An 18274-nucleotide genomic window follows, 5' to 3' on the forward strand; every position below is an offset into this window, starting at 1 on the left:
TTTCCTCTTCCATTTCAAATCATTTATTTTCTTAAAAGAATCAAGCAATTTTTTATAGTTTTTTTATCTAAAAATATTTTTTATTTTAATCATTTTGACTCAAAATATTGAAAATTTCAAAACAAATATATTAAATTCTAGTGAATAAAGAGACTAGGGAGAGGAACAAAGGTAGATGCAAATTTCATTATAAATCTTCATATCTTGCTTTCTTTTTAACTTTTTTTTTGTTTCTCTAATATCCTTTGTCCCTTGGAACTCATCGACGAAGACATTTTCTTTTTACATTGGTAGGTGCTTATAAATTTTGTAATTTAAGAGAAAAAAAAATCTTACAAAACTAATTAAGCTTCTCTAAATACATTGATCCCCCAAAAAAGCATATTCTAAAAATGAACACTCAAAAATCACATTTGTAATGCTTGAGAAGCCTATTGGCTTCCCTTAATCCACTATAGTAAGCACCATGAGTTGTGGAATAATGCGTTCTATGTGTTGCTTCCCCTGCAAACATGACTTGAAGCTCATGAACCTTGGTTTGATCATGACAATTTCCCTCACCACCCTTCTTGTTAATCTTTGGCAATGGCTCAGCCAAGGCGTCTAGGTCATCACCACTTGATCCAACGGCCACATAAGAATACGAGCCTCGGAACAGAGGATCACCTCCCCACTTGCTCTTCAAGACCTTAGTGATTCTCAAGACTTCATCATCATTACCATTCACATAGCCATTTACCAAGGGGGGCTTAGTATCAGTGTCCTTTTTCACTTGCTTGCCTGTCAAGCAAGAGATAGTGGTCAAGACACCATCTATAATCTCTTCATCGGTAAGTTTCTCGAGCTCTATAGCTTCTTTGCCTGCAAACCAAGAAAGCAAGACCTTCGAATTGCTGTGTATTGGTGCTATAGTCGCGGTTCTCCTCATCCACCACGGGATTTTCACGAACCTAGAATCTGAATCCTCCCGGTCAAACACAAGCTGCAACGACGGGAAGTTCCTTTCAGACACTTCAACAAAGAGCTTGTTCACAACTCCGTAACCTAACCTCTTGATCGCGTCTGATTTGAATTCAGGCAAAGGAGGACTAAACAATCCTCCTTCATCATCACTCTCAATCCCTGCCTTAAGCACACCTAAGGAGACAGTAACAATAACATGATCTGCAAACACAACAGACCCATCTGAGAAATGCAGCTTCACGGGACACTCTTCACAACTCTCCCACTCGATCTTCGCGACCGTTCGGTTCAGCTGGATAACACCTTGAGGAAGTACAGAGGCCAAGTGGTGAATCACGCTCACGTAGCCTTTAGCTATAGTGATCTCTTCCCCTGGAAACATCTGGTACTCGCTCTCCGCCGCGTAGTCAAGCGTCGAGAGATCATCTGCTGACGTGTACGTCCTCTGCGTGTTGCTAAACATCGTAAAGATAGCTTCTTCGAGCGATCCATTGCCTGTTGCGTCCCGGTAAGCCTCGAAAGCGGATTTCAAGAACGACCCAACACTAGTGGCATTTTCGTAAATACCCGAAACGACGTCGTTTTGAGGGATCTCTTTATCTTTCTCTTTCTCTTTCTCTTTCCCCTGAGCTAACTCCATGAGAGCAAATAACGACCCAACAGTAGTGGCATTTCCGTAAATACCACCCGATCCCGAAACGACGTCGTTTTGAGTGATCTCTTTCATTTTCTTTTTCCTCTGAGCTAACTCCATGAGAGCGTTGAACAGCCCCGAGATAGGTTCGACGACGGAAGGGTCAACCTCGAAGCCGCCTTCAGCAAAGGTCCTAGCTTTATCGGCGGTGGAGTCCATGCATTCCCACGGCTCGTCGGAGACGAGGGAGCCGGCCTCCTCGGCGATTTTGTAAACAGGGCTTCCGCCGATGCCGTGTATCCACGTGGCGCCCATCTCTATCTTCTCGGAGGAGAACTCGGAGGTGTTGATCCTCCCGCCGATTCTGGACCCGCCTTCGACGACGGAGAGGTCGAAGGTGTTGTTGTTGGAGTGGGTGTAGAGCTTGTTCGCCGCCGTGAGACCGGCCATTCCGGCTCCGATGATCACGATTCTCGGTTTTTTCGTCATTGTTGTCTCTCTGTCGGTTGTGTGTATGCTTCGATGAAAAACGATAAAGGAAGGAGAGCGGAGATGGTGAATGAATGGAGATAGATTGCTTTGACAGAACATTTATAAGAGAGACAGAGTGTTGTGTCCGAAAGAGATTTTACCATTTTAATTATTTTGCTGGTTTTGTAAATATATTAAAATTGTTATACGATTCTACATTATTGTTACGTATCAGAATATGTTATCATGTAATGTGTAGTCGAGAATATTCAAAAATATATATTTTTTAAAAAGAATAGGGCGATTATATGATATAATAGTCTTTAAATATTTTTTTGAAATCTTTTGTAGTGAATTTTTTCTATGAAACTGCCCTTGGAAATTAGTGATCGTTACTGATTAATACTCTAGCTAGGTTTAGTTATCCACTAAGTACTGTTTTTTTTTTCAGCTTCCACTAATTACTGTTCAAATGAGAATAAATATAAAATTATTAGTATCAGTATCACAAAAACCTCATATCCAAAGAAATTCATGTCAATTAGATTTCAACTCACCTCAGAGCTCACCTATCCTCTCACTGATATATTAATCGATTATCGACCTACTATTATTTGAATCCTTAATTCCTTATTAGCTTTTTTTGATTATACTACTATCTAGTCTACGAGAGATGCACCTTGAATTAGGTGAGCACAAAATATTAGCAGCATTTACTTAAGTGAATAGTGAATTGGTGATGAACGGATTTGCATGTTGTGCAACATGCTCCAAACGTACCAACAACGTCTCGCTATTTATACATGATGTGTTTACATACATCTCTGTCTTCTTCTTTTTTTTTTTCTTTCTAACAACACGTTATATCTTTCTTTTTCTGTATCGCTGCACAATTTGAGATGTTCTCCTTTGTTTTTTGACCCAAAATTTTTTATTTTTGTTTATGAAACTTATTTTGATAATATAAAACTAAAAGAGATTATAATTTCTGGAAAGAGTGAGGTCACAGGTATGGAAGAAGATGGCAGGAACGGCCCACAAGATGCAAATTATGAGTCAGTGCTACTGATCCACCTTTAATTGGATGCCCACTTGTGTCATCACTCTAAGATATATCTTAATATAATTGTATATATCTCATATAGCTACATCATGCGTATATGCATGCAGCTACGTCATAGTGACAATCAGCCTAATCAGTCTCAGATTCTGAAAATATGATACAAAACTAAAATCATTAATTTGACTAATTTATACCATTAAAACCTATAGTTTCCATAGAACGTAGTTTTAAAAAAATAAATTGAACGTAGCAAAAATATATGATTCGTATTATCATATAAACACTATAACAAAATCATATAAACATGCAACTGAAATTAAATATCTTGATAATATTCCAAAATATTGTATTTGAAACAAATTGAAATATCTATATCGTCACTATATATTTTAGTTTTTTCGGTAGTGCATCATGAAAAAACTAGAAATGTGATATTAACTTAGGAAAACGATCAAGACATTACAAACTTGATAATTCTCATCTACTTCATTTCAAGGTTAACTTTTTCTTAAAGAATAACTGTTTACTTGTTGTGTTTTCGCTTAAATACTGTTGTTTGATGTTGAATGAAACATTTAAGATATCGAACCGACGTTATATATATATAGTGGAAAATATAGAGATGTTAAATATGCTTTTCCTTTGCTTTTTATCCTTTGAACTTGTAGGCAATCATCATAACACTAATACAAGATGAACAATTGATTCCTTAATTAAGCGCCAATATGTTCATGAAGAAATGTTCTGAAAAGAAGATTTTCCTTTAAGATCGATCAAACTTTTTTTTCTTTTAATAGAGATACTAGATTTTGATCCGCGCTTTCAAAGCGCGGATTTATTTTCCTTTTTTTTTCAATTGATAAATATTTAGTAAATGTCATATTTCATATATTTGGGTTTTTGATTTTATAAAATACTTAAACTTTTTATCTTTCTTTATCGTATTTCATTTTAAATGACTATTTATGTTTAAAAATTAAACTTTATTTTTTTAATGAATTAAATTAGTATAACTCTGATAAATTAATTTTATTATGTGGTTAATATTTTTAATAAAAATAATTATATACTTTTAATAAAGATTTATACTTTTCAATGAAAAAATCAATTTTTTTTTTATGAATGCTTAAATTATATTAAGAAAAGAAAAAAAAATAAGAATGGTTGAAAAAAAATTATTTGAACTTGGACTCAATGGTCCAAAGAAAAAAAAATGTGAGAATTAGATCTGATTTCTTAATCGGCCCAAATGACCCAAGAGAGATCTGATGTGGACAGTGGGCTGGATCCGAAAAAAATGGTCTAATATAGATGTGTTATTAATATTACTTGATTGCCCTTAATGAAACATGCAATGTTAGTAAAAAAGGACATGATAAAGTAAAAAAGACAATAGGATTCTGCTTTAATATTATAGATTGTTTCACATATGTATCTTACTTTATTTAGCTGAAATTAATTGTATCACAGTTTTTGCACTGTACACAGAAATGGATCTTCATCAAAGGTAGCGCAGATCCGTAATCTATCATATCGCTTGCTTAATAGTATATAAATTAGGTCTGGGTGTTTGGCGTTCGGATCGGGTTTTTCGGGTTTTTCGGGTTTTCTGGTTTTCGAGTTTACGCTCCTAGGTTCTATACTAAAATTTACTAGTACGGGCCGAGTTCGGATAATAACACTTCGGGTTTGGTTCAAAACTGTATTGCGTCATAAAACCCATAAAGTAATCATATATCGTACGGATTCGGGTTATATCGGTTCGGTTTGGATATAATCGAATTAAAAAACAAAAATTTTGAAGCAAAACATAAAGAAAAACATCTAAATTAAATAAAAATTAATCTATCACACGTAAAATTGATAAAATAACAATAAAATGTTAAATCAAGCATGAAAACAAACATCATTTATAAACAATATGTATTGCCTTATATAGAGTAGACTTTTTTATTTCAATGAACACATTATAAAATACTTATTTATAACTAATTGTGTGCTTAAAGCATTTATTAAAATTTTAATATTTATTAGTATATATCATATTACCGTAAATACTGAATTTAATAATTGAATACTTATATATATTTCAAAATATTTATATTACCTATTAATTTCGGATTTTTCGGGTTACTCGTTCGGGTTCGGGTTCAGATATTTTTTGTATCACCCTACAAGACCCGTTTGGGTATTTTTACATTTCGGGTCGGATACCGGATCGGGTTTTTCGGTTCGAGTTCGGTTCGGATTTCAGGTTCCGGATTTTATTCCCAGACCTAATATAAATCATAAAATGACCCATTATTATAGCAAGACCCATTATCAGCAAGCGAAAGTATATATTTAGTATCAAGACTTGATAACTATAATTACTCATACATAAATATCGAACTACACGATATGCACGGCTTCTAGGTAAAATCCACAATAATAAACAAGTGGTATAAATTTTGCGACCAAACATTGATTAATTGTCTGAAAATGTGAAAAAAAAAACAGAATCACAACAAAAAAAAGTTTTTTTTTTAAACAGAATTACAGCATAGAAAAATTTGCGAAGGCTTTTGTCGGTTATGATGAGTTTGCACGTCCCGAAGAAACTCTGCCTCTCCGAGAATCAACTTTGAGTTATTAACCAAATACATATAAATTTATTGTGTGTGTGTGATATCTATGTACTTTGACGTACACAAAATCAAAACTATAATTTTAATATATAGCATTAACATTAATTGCCTCTCCCGATATATTCGATACATTTGAACAAATATGTATTCAAATTAATTGAAGAAAATATGTGGACATAAATACATAGGTTCAAACAGAAGAAAAGCGATTTTCACAGGATCTATGATCAATATATAACAGGAAATATGCTTTTTAATTATTTTTGTAAGATAGTTTTATCAAGATGGCTATTGAATAAGTGAGCGGGTAATATACACTAGAATTTGACCCGAGCGGGATTGTTTTACATTAGAAGATAAAAGAACATTTCAAAATACAATAATTTAGTGGTTGAACTTGCATTATTTAGCTTATTGTTGAGACTATGTTACTGGTTCGTGTTATGTGTAAATATACTGTGTTGGATCCGTTTTTTTATGGAAATGTTGTATTATGAGTACAAAATATACGGGAGAGATATGTTTTTTGAATTTGTTTTCCATATTTTTCATAATTTGCAGTTTGTTAATTTGTGGAAGATTCGTTTTGAATTGGTTGCACCATTTGTTAAGTTTAGATTGTTATAATAGCAAAACATATCTATCTAATTTTAAACGAATAAAGTAAAGATATTCGGATCAATTCTGTTAATAACTTCATATGCAAGGAAAAAAAAATTAGTTTCTTAGTGTTATCTAATTCAGGCCGGTGGTATATGGTTGAATAGTATTTTCTACACATTTATAACCAGTTTTTATTATTATTATTATTATTATATAACATGTATGTCAATGTGTATGACGTAAAATCCTAACACAAAACGGGTACTAAGTTCATGATATAAAATTCTAAACTATTCACTAAAATATATACACAAATGACTTTGATAGTGTTGATTTTAAATAATAGATTTGTTTGATGATTTTCTCAAAAAAAAAAAGGTTTGTTCGATGATGGAGTAAGCGTTTAACCTGGCCAAATGTATTGGGTAGTTATTGGTTTATAAACAATAATGTTTGCCAAAGAATGAAACATGTAGGTCCCAGAGGAAAATGCATGTGGTTTTTTCCATTACGGAATCGTCAGATATTTGTTTTATGATAATAATAAATAATTGTTTAAAATGGATAGTTATTATTAGCTCAGTGGCACAAACTGTAAATATTAAGATGAATTCTTAATTTTAATTTGTACTTCGGTTTTAATAGAGCGAAAAACTGAAAATCAAATGGATTTGTGGTGATATAGAAGGCTAGTCTAAGTGTTACAAAAGAAAGGCTAGTCTACAATCTTGCAAACAATTTTAACTTTTTAAGAATAACAATATTTTCAAACAAAGATATAATAATTTACAGATACTGAAAGATATAGATAAATACGAAATTGACACTTGCTATTTGGAACGTCGACACTATGCATAGTGTGTGTGTAGATATATAATCATGTAGGTGGAGGAATAGTGAAAATCTTGAGCTCCAAAACTCTAGCTACTATGGTATTTCCCGTGACTCAAGGACTTTTCCCCGAGCTTCAAAGCTTGATAATGACACACTGGGCATAGGCATGGCATTCGGGGTCCCAATCGAGTTTCGGTTTAGTCCAATCGGGTTTCGGTTTTTCGGGTTTATCAAAATCAGCCACATTCGGGTTATATGAAAATTTGGTTCGGGACCAGTTCGGAACCGGTTCGGGTTCTATCGGGTTCGGGTCGGGATTAGTAAATCTTCAAAGAACTGGTACAACCGATGTACTTTTGGGTTCGGGTCCCAATCGGTTCTTAGGTTTAAATGTACCTGATTTATATCTACTTCGTAACAAAAAAATAAGTAAAATCGGTTCTTTGGTTTTAAAATACTTGATTTGTACCAATTTTGTAAAACATAAATAAAATCGGTTCAAAAAAAAGAAAGGAACATCAAATGTGATCATGAAAGGTAAACATAGTTATTGATCGAAAGAAAACCAAATAAATGAAAGCATAAAACGAAAACCAAGTTCTCATGAAATAAAAAAACATTATTCAATGAAAACAAAGCCAAAATCTAAAAACTTCAACCTTCAACCGCCATCTTCAACCATCAATCTTCATATAATAGATAATTATTTTTGATATTCAATATATTTTGAATACATATTAGGAATTGAGATCATGTTTGGTACAAGTTATTTTTGGGAATTTTGAATGTTTCGGGTTCTATCGGATATCCATTTAGGTTCGGGTTCGGTTCGGATAATACCCATAATCCAAAATACCATAAAACAAGATCCATTCGGTATTTATACCAGATTCGAATCGGTTCGGATTCATTTTCATCGGATCAGATTCGGTTCAGATTTTCGGGTTCGGCAAATATTTTTTTGCCCAGCCCTATGACACACTCGAAGGTTATCACGTGTTACATACTCATAAATTAAATACGCAAACCATAGATGCGTTGTATTCATTTATAGAGTAACAACTAGCTTGAGTATCACACTATCACTCCCTAGAAGCTTTGCAGTCTAAACAAGCTTCATGCTCTGTTGGTTCACCACACTCACACACATCTTTATCATGAAGAAAGAACAATAGTTATTTTTGGTGAACCTATGTTCAAGAAAAATAAGGATCTGGATTAGTTTGTGCAGAATATAAAAATCGGTTACAAATAGAATATTAATCGGTGGATGGGGAAATATCAAGAATGTTGAAACAGTGAACCAGAGACCAAAGAAAATGGTTTTAGTGGCTAGGAATTAAAAAAAGGACATAACCTATGGACATGTAGTTTTTGAGCCACAACTTTTTATGTGGACATATTGGTTTTGAGCCACAACTGTGTCTCCTCTTTAGTCTTTTCAAAACAAATAATTTGACATACACATGCAAAACTCAAGACGTGTTTGTGCGTACGTATGTGTGTTTGTTTGCGTCGACAAACAAGGTTTTTTGTTTGGTTGTAGCTGAATTGAATCAATAATAAGAATCCAACAAAGCATATAGGAGCTAATGTGATGGTCATGGATCTATGAATGACTGGTGTATTTAAATGTTCAGATTAGTCAGAACCCCATGAAAGGCTCAGTACTATTAACACCTTCGGAGATGTTTTAAAACTAGAGCGAGAGAGAATCTACCAGAAGATATTCTGTAATAAATATCCACGGCTGTTGCTACCTAACTCCTTTACAACACAATCCCATGAGCTTTAACACGAATTGTCAGCAAATGCATAGATCTCGGTTCTTAAGATTGCACAACAGCTCAGCTCTGTAGACTGTCGGACTAGTGGGTTGTCCCGGTTCAACCTGGACTGTTCAGAACCGTTTTTTTTTTTATTAAACGAAACCGAAAAGAGGTGAAGAACCAAACCAAACTTCTATCTCATTTTGTTGTTGGAGATGTAACTGAACGGTTCTGTAAAGCATAAGTCAACTTTTCAGAATATGGATTTCAATCTGTTAATTAAACTTGGTTCTGTTTCACTAAGTTCAGATTCCAACTATGGTTGAACACAAGTAATCTACGTGCCTACGATTAACCTGAATAAACAGAATCAAGAACCCTAACTGATTCAAGAAGTCATAAACCTATCAATATTTTGAATTACTGGTCTACATAAACCAAGTACCTTCTAGGCAAAACTAACACATAAATGGCATGAATGAACCAATTTTCCTCACAAAAACAGACACACCTAAATCACCGCAGCAGCGTACTAATAGTCACGGGATTGCTTCCTCAAGTCTTGGAGAGCCACATGAGAAAACATGTGACTTAAAAGTTATCTAGTTCTGTCAGTACTTCATCTTCCGGTCTGTAAATCAAGTCACTCATCCACCATATCTGCAAAACTTAATATCATATAAGAAGTTTTCATTTTTACCGAGAAAAATCTTCGATAGCTTTCAAAGTAAATGCATCAAAAAAGTTATAAAACACCAGCAATGTACCACCTTCACTGATTCACTGATACTCTCACAACTACCAGAAACACTGACAATATTATAGTCCAAGGTTCCACTGCGTTCCAGTGGAAGCCGACCCACGTTGTAAATTTCTTGTTGTGTTCACTGAAAATTTGTTTTGTTTCCATAACCTAAAAGTTGTGTAACGTTTAAATTACAGAAGAAAATCAGAATCATAATTTCCCTTGCAAAAAATACGTAACCCGTTTTTGATCGTTTTGCTTTCAATCAAGCAACATATATTCTTCTCAATCTCGGGAGAAATATATATATATATATGAGATTAATTTTTTTTTTCTTATGTGATAATTGATTAACTTGACTGACCACAACGCTGTTCTAATAGTGGCCACATCCAAACTCCGTTAAGCATTAAAAGGCACAAAAACAATTAAAGTCTTTAACATTCATAAATCTGATTTAAGTTGGACATAAAAGTATTGTTCTTTTTGTTCATTGAAACTAGCTGGGGATAGTATTGATAAACAAAGATCAGACATAAACACCACTAGCAAGTAGCAAAAACAACGATCCAAAACCCTGCAATTAACAGAGAAACAGATTTCAACACCAACATTACGTTCAAGACAACTACTAAAAAGTTAAAGATGATAAAGAAGGAGAGTAACGCCATACCAAGAAAACAGATGCTACTGCTGCAGCCGCGAGCTCCTTCCCGAGGCTACGGTTTTTCCTGGATGATGTAGCTTCATAGCTGCATCAAAAATGTTTATAACAGGGTAAGTAAAAAAAAACAATAACATTTTGATCACTCCCTGTTGAACTGAATCTAGACCAGAACAGCCAACAGAGAGAACATCTTAAAATTTTGACTTGATGCTAAAACCAACTAAGCCAAGACAAGACACTACTTCAACACAACCGAACAACATCTCCTAGAACATGCCACATTCTCTTACCAGTTGAAAGTCCGAGTCTTTACACCATACATCAATGAAAGGACAATGATACAGAACTCACACATGCCTAAAAGTTAAACAACTAAGTAGACACATTCATCTTATGTTAAAAGAATGAGTCTTTCTTATACTAAAGCTTAAACAGAGCCTAGCAATTGAGACTATACATCAGCAAATAACAATGTTGGCCAAAAGCTTCAATGAACATCCAACAAGACGAGATCTTTAATACACATGATTCACAACTCATAACCTAGAGATCGGATCGAGATTAGCTTAGCTTACATGAAGAAGAAAGCTGTGATGACGAGGCCAATCGCTAGAGTGACCACCGACAGAGTCGGGTACATCGCCACCGGAATCGGACTCGTAATCGGTGTCGCAGCCTTCTCACCGGAAAAATAACACAAACCGTTTGTAAAAAAAAAAAGCGATCAAATTCGCGGTGGTAGGATGGATCTGGGGACTTACCATTGTTGTCGCTATCTTCTTCGCTTCGATCTGATGAACAATGAGCAGCACTTTCGTTGACTGAGAGAGAGAGAGAGAGAGAGAGATGCTCCGCTCTTTACACACACAACTCCCTCCCGGTTTAGACCGGACCGGTTTACACAAACTTTATGGGCCCGTTTAGTGTGATTCGATTCAATAAGCCCAAAACTATTTCGAAAGGCCTTTTTGAGTAAAGATGTATTGTGGTGTCCTCCATAACTCTACGAGTCTACCTACTACTATACTACAACTATATCATTTTTGCTACTTATTACAAAATTATTTAATTATCATTTTTATCGAAATATTATTTTAGTTCTTAAAGGTTTGATTAGATTATATTAGATTAAGTATTATTTATTAAAAACTAGGCCGAAGCAGTTTATATTTTTTTATTTAGGATTCATTTTTCGAAATATTATTTTAGTTCTTACAAGTTTACTTTGCCTATATTTAATTATTTATCTATTAAAAATTAGGCTGAACAGTTTGACGGTGTTTACTAAACAATGGAATGATGAATTAAATATGATTTTATAATTTGTTAAATGTTTGATTCGTTGACCGATACAAAAAATAAAAAATATATATTCTTTTTGATTTGAAAGAAGTGGTACGCAACTGAGTGATGAAAACTGCTTGTACTTTTTTTCCAAAGGTCAAGAGTTCTTTGCTACCGCATTTTATAATGTCATTATTTATAATTATCTAAATAGTTTTTATTAAGAAAAAATGAATGTTATTATTAGTAGTCCACTTTATTATTTAAAATGTCTGGTTCTTAAAACATTGAAAGTTGAAATTTGAAGGGGATAGCCTTAATATAAACATTACATTTGTGCACCGAAAACCTAAACTATAACATTACATTTGTGCAATAAGTAGTTTGAGTTATTCTATGTTTAGTTCTGTTAAGTTTTTATATAGGAACCGATCGTCTAATGTTTGTGCAGACACCTTAGCGGAAGACTATCCAATTTGTGTTTTAATGGTGTGTTTTTTTAATGTTTGTTTTAGTCTTTTTAGTCAGCAACAAAAAACACCGATGGTTTGTCATTGTCACTTTTTATAACGAATTTATAAAAAGTACTATGTAAGTCGTCTAATAATTTTAGACCAAAAAAAAAAAAAAGTCGTCTAATAATTTATCTCATATGTTAAACTTGATTTATTAAATGAACCTTCCGTGTGATAACGGCACACAAGTTTTCTTTGCAGGCCGTCAAGTGATCACGGACGGCGAGTCGGCGATACTCTTCGTGCGCTTCACTCTCTAACAGAGAAGTTATGTGAGTTGAACTCTACTAATTCTATTTAAATATAGTATATAAACTTGCATTTAACGATCGGGAACCAACAATGGACATAGTTTGTGATTAAAAAAGTTTATAGTATATAAACTTGCATTTAACTATATATATCAAATATACAATTAAATGTTCGTCTCACCGTGCATGTGATGCTTTGTGACGTCGAAAGAGAGAAACCCAAGTTCGAGGTGAAATAAGCCTTTTTTGCCTTCTCACGCTACTTGCCTGTGTGTGTGTTTTTTTTTTTTGACAAAACTTGCCTGTGTACAAGAGAAACAATAGCCATTAGAAAATGACGCGAAAAGGAAATACCAATTACAAGATTTTATCAAACGAAAATAGAATTTGTATATTATTTAGTATATACTACCAACTACTTGAATAGCACAGTCATGCCCATGTAATTCCATTAACTTGCATTTTTAATAGAATTATCTTTTAGCAAGAAAAAAAAAACAATCAAACTCTTATTTGAATATAATAGGTATATGATTGTATGAACCATAGTGTATTGTGCCGGCCTTGAAAATATATAAACCGGAAGCAAGTAAAAAAAAATAAGGCCCATTCATAAGTTGTTTGTAAATGATACATATATTAAAATGTTTATGTATGAAGAAAATAGCACTAGTGTCAATCGAAATCGTCACCTTACGTTCCAAAATAACTATGTTTATCACTAGACTTGGTAAGAACCTTTGTAAATAATTCTTTATAAAGTGAAGGCCGGAAGCTTGAGCTTCCTCCGTTTCCGGTCAGGGCCGCTACTATTGTAATCTAGGCTGCTGTTAAAAATAAGGTTTATATCTAGACTTTGGTAATTTATCATTTTGATCATTTATAATACATGGTTATATATGATAATAGTTTTGCTATGATGATTCCAAATATTTCAGTATTCTACATATTAGAAGTCAACTATATGTATATATATATATATATCCAAAGATCCTTTTATTTTTAGTATAGTTTTATGGAAGACTTTCAAGTTATGTTTATTATTGGACCAGCTTAAACAAATATTAACTGCAAGCACTACTGGGTAAACGCAAGTGCTATCTAAACCGGCCCACAGAGTTTGGTCGGTTTCCACAAATTTCAAATTTACGTAACTACGTTACATTTATTATGAATCACATATGAAGTCAAATGTAACTATCTCAACTACACTAATATTCAGATAAAATATTATTTTTCATTTTTCGTTTCTGATTTAAATGTATACACCATAACTATAAAAGACAGAAATGGAAAATATTATCTGGAAAAACTACTACCTGGGGATTTTAAATACATTACCAGTAGGCCAATATAGTTGATGGATGAAGAATTAAATGTTTCCATAAGTTATACATTAAAATTTCTCATGGTGTCTACATTTAGTCAAATTTAACAACAAAGAATTACTCAGGACATATGACATGCCTCTGACCATCCAACCATATAGTCTTTCAAGGCCAACTTCTATATTCAGTCCCCTAGTTAAATATCACTGATAAATATTTCGAGAGCCAATGTAGTAAATACTTCTAATATTTCTTTTCACATACTAATTTATCTTTTGGATGAACATAACTCGTTGTCCTATTTTTATTTTTTATGGCGTTAAAACCTGTATATCAATATCAATAAAATCACGTAAAGATATTCACGTGCTCGTTATTAATATTATATTATATACAGTCTCTCTATGCGTGGTTCTATATAAATCTCATACTTTCAAACTAATCTCAATACTAATCCCATGATCAACAAGAACAATATTAATAGCAACACCTCATTTTCCCTCTCGTTTTCTCATTAGCCTCCCCATTAATTAAACAATGACTACTAATCCCAGTTTAAGCATCATCACACTAATGACGCTCTTGATGTGTCTAACTCCGACCTTAATCAAATCAGAGGAGAGCATTGATGTCCTTTTACCCATATCACTCAACCTCACCGTCCTCACCGATCCCTTCTCCATCTCCGCCGCTTCTCGCGACTTCGGAAATATCACCGATGTTAACCCCGGCGCCGTCCTCTGCCCTTCTACCCCCGCTGAGGTTGCCCGTCTTCTCCGGTTCGCAAACGGAGACTTCTCTTATGACAGCGAGTCAACAACCTCCTCGCCAGGTTTCAAGGTGGCCGCTCGCGGCCAAGGCCACTCTCTCCGTGGCCAAGCCTCTGCACCTGGCGGCGTTGTCGTAAACATGACGTGTCTCGCCAAGACGGCTAAACCAGCAGCGGTTGTTGTCTTAGCTGATGGGACTTACGCTGACGTAGCTGCCGGGGCGATGTGGGTGGAGGTTCTTGAGGCGGCGTTGGCGAGAGGGGTCTCGCCGGTTACTTTCACGGATTATCTCTATCTCAGCGTTGGCGGGACTTTGTCGAACGCTGGAATCGGTGGCCAGGTGTTTAGACACGGCCCTCAGATTAGTAACGTTCATGAACTGGACGTTATTACTGGTACGAAATACACAATTTCACTGATTTTACTTACATTTTTAGCTAATATTTTGTTTACTTTATTATATACTCAATCCGTTACTAAACGTAGGATGTTTTAAAAAATATTATGTTACAATATATAAGATGTTTTCATTTTTCTAGGTAACTTTTTACTTTATTAAAACTGTGTAACCAATAATATTTATAATCTATTTTATAATTAGTTAATATCATTAATTTATAATTTTAATGATATTTTTCAGATAAAAAATGATTTTTTTAATATGCATCGGATGGTGTATTAATTATATATACATTAGTCTATGAGAATTTTATGGCTCTAGGAATGAAATAGTATCTAAAAGCTACAATTCCTTTTTGTCTGCAAGCTACAATTGTAATAAGATCCGAGTTAACTATTATCTATACATCAAGTCGATGAGAATTTGGCTCTAAAAGCTACCATTCCTTTTTGTCTGCAAGCTACAATTGTATTAATTAAGATCCGAGTTAAACTATTATATATATGTGGACAGAGAGATATATCTACTTCTCAATATTAATGAAAATAAATAAAAAGTTCAACTACAAATTTGATTCTTGAGGTAAAAACTCACACGCCATAAACCAGTACAATCCCATGATTTAAAAAACTTTTTTTTTTGGTCAAAAAGAAAGGTCATTCACTAGTAATTCTGTTCGTTGATGGTTCTATATATTTAATATGTTGACTTTTTAATTTTCTTCATATTATATACTTGATTTCAGGAAAGGGTGACATGGTGACTTGCTCTCCAAAGTTAAACCCTGAACTGTTCTATGGAGTTTTAGGAGGATTGGGCCAATTTGGCATAATAACAAGAGCCAGAATTGCGTTGGAGCATGCACCAACAAGGGTATGCTTCATTATATCTCTTTATTTTTAAAAGTAGAACTAAGAAGATAGTCGTAAATCTATATTAATTAAGCTAGATTTGGTTGGAACGAAAGCGGAAGTCAAAAGACTCAATTTGAATTTCTTTGAATAAAAAGTATGCACTAATTTGCTGAATAAAATCTGATATTGCTTATGTATCATAAGATTCTGCACAATAAATCAATCCTAGGACTTGCTCGACTGTAATCGTGTCTTATGCTTGCAAATCTTCTTGATGTCAATACATCATCTTATTTTATTTTATTTTCCACATTAGCTACTATATAATAACTAATCTGCTTAATAATCTGTACATATAGTCTCTAGATAAAAGTTACGTTGCGTGCACCTGGTTTATATTTATTCCTCATAATCATACTTCGATTCTTATAATTACAAAGTCTCTCATTAATAAACACAAGATTAACTAATGCCCTTTAAAATGGATTAATTAATGGATGTAAGTTGATATAAAACTATGCAGGCGAAATGGATACGCATACTCTACAGTGACTTCTCGGCATTTACAAGAGACCAAGAGCGTTTAATATCAATGGCCAATGATCTTCGAGTTGACTTTTTAGAAGGTCAACTAATGATGTCAAACGGAATAGTTGACACCTCTTTTTTCCCACTCTCCGATCAAACAAGAGTCGTCTCTCTTGTGAATGACCACCGTATCATCTATGTTCTCGAAGTAGCCAAGTATTATGATACCACCACCCTTCCTATCATTGAGCAGGTACTATACATACATATCCTGAAAAGAAAAGAAAAAAGGACAATATATATGCATATCAGGATGGTTATTCTCACATAATCGGTATCACCATCATTTAATCATATGAAAACACATTAAATATATCATATATCAGTAGGGGTGAGCACGGAGCGGATATCCGGAATTTTAAGGATATCCGTGATCCGATCCGCTCCGCACGGATAATCGATTTTTCGATTCGATTCGATCCAAAAGCTTCCGGATATTCGGTACTGATTTTTCCGGATATCCGATTCGATCTGTCGATCCGGTAAAAAAAAATAATAAAAAATCATTTAAAAAAATTAAAAAGAGGAAAATTTTAATATAGAATAATAATATTCCACTAAAAATTATATTAAAACTACATACTTTTAAAATTTAATAACCAAATAATTAATGTAGTGGATAAAAATAGTAAAAATTTACATAGAGATATAAAGTTATATATAATTTTATATATAAATGTACATGCATATGTATATCACGGATCGGATATCCGTTTTTTTTAAAAGTAGTATTCGTGATTTGCTTCTTCTTTGATGAATATTGAATTTTAGTATTTGCTTCGATATGTAAAACTACGGATATCCGGATTTTTCGGATCGAATGGAAACGAATAACGGATCGAATCAAATTTTACGGATTTTTTGTCCACCCCTAATATCAGATAATATAAATGAATCATTTCCGTGCACTGCATATTTTTTTAACTCAATTTGTCACATACATATATCATATATACTTATTGCATATCTCCTTTTTTGTAGGTAATCGACAGGTTAACCAGAACTCTAGGTATTACTTCGGAGTTCATGTTCGTGCAAGATGTTCCTTATTTCGATTTCTTGAATCGTGTACGAAACGAAGAAGATAAGCTCAGATCTATAGGGCTATGGGAAGTTCCTCATCCATGGCTTAATATGTTCGTTCCGAGATCTCGAATATTAGATTTTCATGAAGGTGTCATCAAAGGCCTTCTTCTCAATCAGACCGCAACTTCTGGTGTTACTCTCTTCTATCCCACAAACCGAAAAAAGTAAGCGTTTTCACTTTTTGAGACTTTTAATATCATCATGTTATCTAGTATCAATGAATTAATAACATGGAAAAAAGAATGTTAACATGATTATTTGGTATTATTAATAGATGGAACAACCTCATGTCGGCAATGATACCAAACGAGGATGTTTTTTATGTGATCGGATTCTTGCAATCAGCTGGTGGATCACATAACTTTGAAGAACTCGAGAATCTTAACGACAGGATAATCAACTTTTGCGATAACTCGGGAATTAAGATCAAAGAATATTTGATGCACTACACAAGAAAAGAAGATTGGATTAAGCATTTTGGACCAAAATGGAATGATTTCTCGAGGAGGAAAATGATGTTTGATCCAGAAAAACTATTGTCTCCGGGACAAGACATCTTTAGTTAAACATACAACGTGTCTTTAACACGCACCCCGCGCCACACAAAAAGTATGTTCATAGTCTAATTAATTAATAAATAGTTTAGTGATTTGGAATGGATAATTACTTCCTTCAATTGTAATCTTTTTCCTCTTTATGTGAATGTCCATGTCTCTGAAAATTTGGAAAATTGTTATATATTCTCATGTTAAAATTTAATAACGAAGGACATGAGTTGACATGCGAACGATAATATTCTAAAATCAGGGAAACTGCTTACTA

General features: G+C 33.7%; 3 protein-coding genes across 3 annotated transcripts; 1 reads left to right on the forward strand and 2 right to left on the reverse strand.

Moving 5' to 3' along the window:
- Positions 1-293: 293 nt before the first annotated feature.
- LOC125590136 (probable polyamine oxidase 5) lies at positions 294-2355 on the reverse strand. The gene has a single exon (XM_048763215.1). It carries the CDS (start codon positions 2186-2188, stop codon positions 401-403), a length of 1788 nt encoding a protein of 595 aa, XP_048619172.1. The 5' UTR covers positions 2189-2355; the 3' UTR covers positions 294-400.
- Positions 2356-10132: 7777 nt separating this feature from the next.
- LOC125590138 (transmembrane protein 258-like) lies at positions 10133-11301 on the reverse strand. The gene is made up of 4 exons (XM_048763217.1): positions 11138-11301; positions 10952-11052; positions 10383-10461; positions 10133-10286 (listed from the first exon to the last, which is right to left on the reverse strand). Exons 1-4 carry the CDS (start codon positions 11138-11140, stop codon positions 10239-10241), a joined length of 231 nt encoding a protein of 76 aa, XP_048619174.1. The 5' UTR covers positions 11141-11301; the 3' UTR covers positions 10133-10238.
- Positions 11302-11551: 250 nt separating this feature from the next.
- On the forward strand, positions 11552-18233 carry LOC106409493 (cytokinin dehydrogenase 4). The gene is made up of 5 exons (XM_013850125.3): positions 11552-14919; positions 15670-15797; positions 16302-16559; positions 17348-17616; positions 17727-18233. Exons 1-5 carry the CDS (start codon positions 14292-14294, stop codon positions 18016-18018), a joined length of 1575 nt encoding a protein of 524 aa, XP_013705579.2. The 5' UTR covers positions 11552-14291; the 3' UTR covers positions 18019-18233.
- Positions 18234-18274: the final 41 nt, after the last annotated feature.

This window comes from Brassica napus, chromosome C7 (assembly GCF_020379485.1).
Source record: "Brassica napus cultivar Da-Ae chromosome C7, Da-Ae, whole genome shotgun sequence".
In the NCBI taxonomy this organism is placed as follows: Eukaryota; Viridiplantae; Streptophyta; class Magnoliopsida; order Brassicales; family Brassicaceae; genus Brassica; species Brassica napus.

What these genes read in the sequence shown, in the direction of transcription:
- LOC125590136 (XM_048763215.1), bottom strand. Translation starts at nt 2,188, where the DNA reads ATGTTCTGTCAAAGCAATCTATCTCCATTCATTCACCATCTCCGCTCT.
- LOC125590138 (XM_048763217.1), bottom strand. An exon ending in ATCACAGCTTTCTTCTTCAT is followed by an intron (nt 10,462 to 10,951) that starts GTAAGCTAAGCT and finishes TTTTTGATGCAG; the next exon opens with CTATGAAGCTACATCATCCA. An exon ending in CAGTAGCATCTGTTTTCTTG is followed by an intron (nt 10,287 to 10,382) that starts GTATGGCGTTAC and finishes TGTTAATTGCAG; the next exon opens with GGTTTTGGATCGTTGTTTTT.
- LOC106409493 (XM_013850125.3), top strand. Translation starts at nt 14,292, where the DNA reads ATGACTACTAATCCCAGTTTAAGCATCATCACACTAATGACGCTCTTG. An exon ending in TGGAGCATGCACCAACAAGG is followed by an intron (nt 15,798 to 16,301) that starts GTATGCTTCATT and finishes AAAACTATGCAG; the next exon opens with GCGAAATGGATACGCATACT. An exon ending in CCCTTCCTATCATTGAGCAG is followed by an intron (nt 16,560 to 17,347) that starts GTACTATACATA and finishes CCTTTTTTGTAG; the next exon opens with GTAATCGACAGGTTAACCAG.